Below are 7,465 nucleotides of genomic sequence, written 5' to 3'. Positions count from 1 at the left end.
TTATTCGTACACCAGGGTGTACAGGAGGCCAAGGAAAAAGGAAGAAAACCGTTCCACAACGGCTTGAGCCACTCGTCCCCAACAATAGTGGCAGCAGAAGAAACAAATAGATAGTGAAAAAAAGAATTATTACAGCATAGTGATAACAAAGGAGATCCAATTATTAGCGCGTAATCATGCACAAGTATAACAAAAACATAGAAGGTTCTAAACACACACATATGCATACAAAGTATAAATCATCCAGCAATGTACAGTCAGGTTTTGAATAGCTGTTAAAAACTGAGAGAGGGTTAATTTCATAATATCAATGCTTAACCTCTTGCATTCGTTTAGTAGCCTAGGTAACGTACTTTATATTATTTGCGTACCGCAGTTAGTAAGATATTTTAGAACTTTCCATTGTTCTGTGCTTCTTGTGGGATACGCTCGATTAATTTCGCAGTTCTACTCCCCTCTGACCTGAAATATGATAAACATGCATCATATGTTTCGTGAAAAGCACTTTTGCGTTTTTTCGTTATAAGTGATTGATCTCGTCTGCATCTCCAGATTCAGAATTAGTGGCATGTCGCTCTCTTGTCCGTTCCCTCTACTTGAATACAGTATCATTTGGAATGGAATTGGAATTCCTGCGTTTTTCGAAATTTCCAACAGGCACTAAAACCTAGGTTCACAAGATGTTTCTTTTTTGAACTGGGTTGATCAACCGTTATTTTCGTTCTTCAACTATAATACCGCTCAAAGGTAATCGGGTAGAAAGCAGAAGAAAAAAAAACCACATGCCACCGGTGGCATCCGAACCCACGGCCTCCGAATTTCGCGTCCGGTGATGTGCCAAGAGACCTATGCCGGCGGCTGTCCAATCTTTCGGATATATTTACGTTCTGCGTGTAGCCTAACCTTGAGAGTGTTTAGCAGCGCCACCCTGGACCATAGCAGCGGACGTAGTACGTCCTGTATTACCGTGGTTGTGACGTAGAACGTGATCGAACGTGGAGCACGGAAGCTGTGTGAGAACCTTCTGTCACGTACCACGCGACAATCTCTGCCTCTTTGTTGTGGCGGCGACACAAGGCTGTCTGGGAGGCTTTCAAGCACTCGCAAGGAAGAAAAAAAAAGACAGGGAATAAAGAGAAAGGCAAAAACAAGCAAGCCATGAAGGACGATCAAGGTTTCATTAATATCGTGTGAAACATTGTTTATACACACTGCACGACGCAGGACAATGAGAGTAAGGAGGTGCAAAAGCTCTGGGGCGTTGAATGCGACTTATAAATGGTATATAATGGTTAAAAAGACCATTTATGACAGGGGTAGGATTACTTGGTTTGGAGGGCGTGGATGAGAGAGTCCAAAGTTTTCGTTAAGATCCTCTTGAATATATGCATATATATGATTTCGAAAATCATTCACAATTCGCGGTGAATTGCTTTTTTTAATATGAATGCTTTTCTGAATCGTTCACCTTCCGCCCTCGCAGATGATATTTTCATTGGTCACCACGTGATCGCTTGAGGGTTATGTATTGCGACATACTACAACTGAGAGGGCTACACTGAACCTGCTTACTCCGACAATGAATCCTGGGTAGATGTTGGCGGTATGCAGTGCAATCGAGATAGTTCACAAGCGCACGTGGTTCGAATTTATACCTTCTCGGGTGCCGGAATGCGTGCAGAAGCCACGGACGTCCAACACGAAGGCTTAGTGGACATGGGCGAGTCGCTGGTGGCCAACTGGCAACTCGCCGCTCGAGCTTCGTTCATGAACCCGTCTTCCCGGCGTCTTTCCAAGGTCGTCCAGGAGCTGGGACTTTACGTACTCCACACCGACACGACGGAACCCGATGTGTCCCTGCTGCCGTACGCCTTCAGCTTCCCGTTCATCGATCATGGAGCCACTGACGTGCTCAACTACGCCGGGACCGGCAGTCGCGTGGCGGAAGCGCTCAGCCGGCTCTTCTTCTGGGCCTACTTTACATCTCCGGAGGCACGACCCGCCTTCACGAACCAATTTCATTTTATGGTGAACGCCACATCCAACAAGGTGAGACCAGAGCCAAGCCATTTATAGTTGTTAGGAGATTTCTAGAGTTTTCTGTGCAAATGTGAGTCACCCTGCATGAGCGATCCCAAGCGCATTATCGGGCTGCTTGTAGAGGTTATTGTTCTGCACTTTACTAGGGACAAAAGGACTCAACCAAGAGAACGCCTACGCCCTGTCAACTGGTTCAGTTTTCCTTCACACGACCGTCTGTATAGGGCACCGCTACAGTCAGATGAAAGAAAGTACAAGCGATACTGAAGAAACAACAGGTGAAGAGGGCGGTGTCTCATGTGGTTGCAGTCATTCTTCCATGAGTCTTTCTCTGACTCATGGTAGTGCGAAAGAGGTTGTGCGAAAGAGGCGCACTACCACGCTTCAACAGCGGTGACGGGGCACCACCACATTCACCATGTAGGAGAGATGTGATTTCCGTGGCATCTCTATTTTAAGTGACAGTTATATCTTGGGAAAATGGTCGTCTTCACGAGCTATGGGGGCAATGACTGCAGCTTGCAGAATACGCGGTGAGGTTTCCTGGAAATGTATAATACGGCATGCTTTGCTGTGCTTGCGCAATTTGTCGTTAACGCAGCGTCCCGTTTCCTATGAGGGGCCTATAGCACCTTCCAGCGTTATATCGTAGACAATTTCTTTCTTGCATTACATCGCCTTGGTTTTATGCTATGTCGGTAATAGGAGCTAAGGTTAAAAATCAGCATGTATTAAGGTAGGCCAAAAACTGACCGTGACAAATCATCGCCGTGGTATGTGTCGCCATGAAAACTCCGCTAGCAAGGAGTTATAGAACATCTTTGGATGGGTGATGTTTCCGTATTCTTTTGAAGCGAAAGCTTTACTACGCCAACCAGCGAGCCATTTCGGCTTGTCGCGCACTTCAGCCGTATGCCTCATGCCGTGTGCTTGGCTGACGAATGCCCTTGAGCCGCCGTTTCCTAGCAACACCGCAGCCGCGCTCCAACAGATGGCGCAGCTGTCGACGCCGCTGCCGTTACCGCTTGCTCCATTAGATGGTGCTTCGCTTGGGTAGAGGGAGAGGAGGTGTCGCCTCGCGGGGATATATATATATATATATATATATATATATATATATATATATATATATATATATATATATATATATATATATATATATATATATTAGCAGTTAATTAAAGGCAATGAGGGGCCCGTTTGACAAACTTATGAAGGGAGCGAACAGTCACCGAAACCAAGGTGCATAGGGGAATGTTTTTTATGTGTTGTGCTTATCAGTCGGATATTATTGTAGTTTGATTAATAAATCGCTTAAAGAAATTTAGCTATAAAGCAACAAAAAAAACAACTATCCCGCCGGTGAGATCCCAACCCACGACCTCCGAATATCGCGTCCGGTGCTCTTACCAACTGAGCTACGGCGACGGCTGTCCAATCTGCTGCTCTTGTGCGTATTTATGTTCATTGGGCATAAGGGAACCTTGAGAGTGTTCACCAGCGCCACCCTCGACCATAGCGGCGGACGTAGCATGTCTTGTAATACCGCGAGCGTTACGCGGAACGTCATCTAACGGCGAGGGCGGAAACTGTGCGAGAGCCCTCTTAAGCTACCTATGGTATGAAGACTACCAGAACCGACCCTCGTTAAGCTATTAGCAGATAAGTTAAAGGCAATGAGGGGCCCGTATGACAAACTTATGAAGGGAGCGAACAGTCACCGAAACCAAGGTGCATAGGGGAATGTTTTTTTAATGTGTTGTGCTTATCAGTGGGATGATATAGTACTTAGATTAATATATCGCTCAAAGAAAATACTTATATAGCAGCAGAAGAAACAACTGTTGAACATTCTCAAGGTTCGCTTACAGCCAATGAACATAAATACCCACGAGAGCAGCAGCTTGGACAGCCGTCACCGTAGCTCAGTTCGTAAGAGCACCGGACGCGATATTCGGAGGTTGTGGGTTCGGATCCTACCGGTGGCATAGTTCTTTTTCTGCTACTTTATAAGTAATTTTCTTTAAGGGTTGTATTAATCTAAGTACTATAATATCCCACTGATAAGCACAACAGATAAAAAAATATTTCCCTGTGCACCTTGGTTTCGGTGACTGTTCGCTCCCTTCATATATATACCTGATACCTCATACCTGATACCTGATTTAATATCTGCAGCGGATCCTTGGACCTAAGATATGAAACTTATTTTTGGAATATGGCGGAGTGCTTGGCTTGAAGCACTCTGGCACGGGTCGGCCCGGTATCGTTCTGCCTCCGGGATCGGCCGAGGGCATATTAGCGCAGCGCGTCTTTTCTTTCACTCATTGCTCTCAATCCTTTCCCCTCCTACTATCAGCACGCGGCAGCGAGCGTGGCTCGGCTTGAGCCAGTAGGCAGGCCCGTGCTCTTCTTTTCCTTCTTCCTCTCAGTAACGCCAACACCAATCAGTATATTGTTGTTGTTATGAAGAGCGCGAAAGGGACTCAACAACGAGGGTAGATTGCGGCGTGGTTGCACAGACCAGATAGGTTGTTGCGTCTTGCCTTGCCGCGTACACGTATTGTGCGTGTTTGTGGGCACGATAGAAATCATCCAATGCGCGGGCTTTGTGCTGGCGGCGCGCGTCGTGTCGGCCAGAGAGCATGTTCTTGGGTAGCGGTTTGACAACAAGGCGGCTTCGTACGCCTGCGAGGAGGGGGGCTGTGATATGGCGATCGCCTATTGCGTTGACGTTTAGCCGGTCAAGGATGAGACGCCTGTGATTGGCTCTGGAAATGCGATGAAATTGGGCGGTCTTGTGTGCCTATACAAGTTCCGTGAGAGTGTTCTAGAGGTAGAGGATATGTGTGCTGCCGTATTTGGTCACCCTAGGGACACCCTGTACACCGAGCGGATGATGCTGTTTACTTCCTCGTCATCTTTTTGCGATAGTGATAGTAAGGGTAGAAGTATACTATCCTGATGATGTAAAATGCCTGTGTTAGCTGGTAGAGGTCGTCCTCCTTCATTCTCTACTGCGCTTGGAGATTGGGGGGGGGGGGGGGCGGAGATAAGGCTGGTTAATTGGTGAGCTGTGGTGCGGAGGCGTTGTATTGGTTCTGAGTTATCTGTATTGTTCTGTACCAGCATGCCCAGGACACGAATGGCCTGGACGGTAGGTATGGGGCATGGTGTCGATGTGGAGCGTGATGAGCTCGTGTGCTTCGTGGGTTTTCTGGAAAAGCAGCGCTGAACAGACGAGGACAGAGACGAGGCGACAAGGACGGGCGCTGCACTAGCGTGTCACGGATGGAAAGGATTTCTGATTTTGGGAAGCATCTGAGGACCTTCGCCTGGACGGTGTCAGTGGGTCTCTGGAGGCAGCTCTGGATCTCCCCGTCTGAGCCAGAGTTGGTCCAGAGAGTGATATCGTCGGTGCAAATGGAGTGTTTTGAGTGAGTTATGGCGTTCAAAAGGGGGGAAGACCTCTTGAGAGGAAAGGGGAGAGGACAGCGCCTTGTGGGGTTCTTATGGCTCCCAGGCTGATCTTCTCACTGCTGAGTTCTCTAATGTGGAGATCAGCGGTGCGGTTGGGTAGGAAGTCTGCAATATAATTGCAGGTACGAGTGCTTACATTCATCTCAGCTAGATTTGTCAAAATGGAGGCGTGTGATACGCTGTCAATACGCTTTACTAACGTCGAGGACAAGAATAGTCCGTGTGGCTCGGATGGGGCCCGGGTCGAGTATGTCGCATTGTATTTGCCACATAATATGTGCTGAGTGGAGAGCCTGGCTGCAAACTCGATCGTACACTGTAACAAGAAACAGCCCAAATGAAAGTTTAAATGGTTGGCGCCTTCCTTTAAATTCCTGTGCAGAAATATTTGCTCCATCAATACGGTGCAAAAATGTGTTAAATTAGCTAGTTCAATGTCCCACTCAATAAAAAGATATAAAGGAAGATTCTCCGCCTTAAAACTCCCATTTCTAAAAGTTTCTTGGTCTCAATGCTCCCAAGTCCCAAAAGGAGTAAAAAAAAATTGCGCCATCCGCCCCGCCACCTAGTGTGACGACGCCCCATAATGCGCAGGTCCACACGGGACGGAGAGGCAAAGAGACAACGTATGGCTCAGTTTAAACAAACAGATATATTCAATAATTATACATGATTATGATTATACATCAGAGGCTGGGGTGTCCGAGCTGCGCTCTTTCCTTTCCTCAAAAACCAATTTAGTTTACCTGACTACAGAAAGGCGTGCTATGGAAAGCTAAATGGTAGGTGTAACCTTTAGAGGCAAAAAGGAACAATTCTGACGGTTTAGTTTTGCTAAGGACGAAATATTGTGTGAAAGCTGTCTTCATTAGGCTTCAAGCTTTAAGCTTCTTTAGCTTTCAGTTTTTTTTCACATAGTTTTTAACCTATTGACAACTGCTGCTTAATTTGTGTGTTGTAAACGACAACAAAAGGTTTGCTTTAATAATGACAATGATATTCCTGTTGCGATTGTGCTCACACAAATGTGGTGGATATCTACTGCTGTTCTATCTGAGAATATCTGACATGCGCTCTTAATCACATGTAAATGAGCAGTAAATGTTATAGCAGCTGTCTACCGTAATGTCAAAAGTACAGACTGGTGGGCTAGTTGGTGTTGCATTGCACACCACGTACCAGCGCACACGAACGAAGACAAAGACGTAGACAGCACACGCGCTCTTGTTAGACAGCTTCTGTTGTCTGCGTGTTTACCTGCCGTCGTTCGTGCGCTCGTATGTACTGTACGTGGTCTGTACCGTCACGTCGGCCGTAACATTCCGAGCTTCATCAAAGTTTCTGGCTTGAATACTCCCTCTCGCAGATCGACCAGAAGTCATACGCGCCTTACCTGGAGCCCCCCTCTCTACAGACTGCTCTGTACGCGTTCCGGGCGCGCAACGCCGCGACGGACGTGCGCGTCCGGGGACTCGAGTTCCTGACCCCAGAGCAGCTCTTCTTCGTGACCACATGTTACGTGCGCTGTGTGAGGGCCAGCGGACCTCCGGGCTTCACCGACGGGCAGTGCGACAAGGCGTTTCGGCATGTCGCCGAGTTTGCCGATGCGTTCCAATGTGCGCCAGTCACGCACATGAACCCCTCGCACCGTTGCCGTCTTTTGTGATTCCTTCCTGTGGCTTCTTGACTCTGGTGTTGTGGGGATTTGGGTGAAGTGAAAAAAAACTTCACTGAATGTTTGTCAAAATGGTTGAGCCTGCTTATTCTAGTAGATAATTTGTGATTAATAGGCAAAGAGCCAGATAGACAGAAATAAAGACAGACATACAGACAGACAGACAGGTAGGAAGGAAGTTAGGTAGGTGGATAGGCATGTAGTAGGTAGGTGGATAGATATATAGATGGATAGATAGGTGGATAGGTAGGTGGTTAGATAGATAGACAG

The 7,465-nt window shown here is 47.1% G+C and overlaps 1 protein-coding gene across 1 annotated transcript; it reads left to right on the top strand.

The window, feature by feature from the left end:
• The first annotated feature begins 1,702 nt into the window (after positions 1–1,702).
• On the top strand, positions 1,703–7,214 carry LOC144097583 (uncharacterized). Its single transcript, XM_077630252.1, has 2 exons — positions 1,703–2,049; positions 6,887–7,214. The coding sequence occupies exons 1-2, from the start codon at positions 1,717–1,719 to the stop codon at positions 7,184–7,186; spliced, it is 633 nt and encodes a 210-aa protein (XP_077486378.1). The 5' UTR covers positions 1,703–1,716; the 3' UTR covers positions 7,187–7,214.
• Positions 7,215–7,465: the final 251 nt, after the last annotated feature.

This window comes from Amblyomma americanum, chromosome 7 (genome assembly GCF_052857255.1).
Source record: "Amblyomma americanum isolate KBUSLIRL-KWMA chromosome 7, ASM5285725v1, whole genome shotgun sequence".
Lineage (NCBI taxonomy): Eukaryota > Metazoa > Arthropoda > Arachnida > Ixodida > Ixodidae > Amblyomma > Amblyomma americanum.
The sequence above is the reverse complement of the archived record's forward strand: the minus strand, read 5'-3'. Positions and strand labels throughout refer to the sequence as shown.

Bases quoted from the DNA above. Each gene is read 5' to 3' on its own strand.
- LOC144097583 (XM_077630252.1), top strand. From the start codon at position 1,717: ATGGGCGAGTCGCTGGTGGCCAACTGGCAACTCGCCGCTCGAGCTTCG. The intron at 2,050-6,886 runs GTGAGACCAGAG...TCCCTCTCGCAG, and splicing joins TGAACGCCACATCCAACAAG to ATCGACCAGAAGTCATACGC.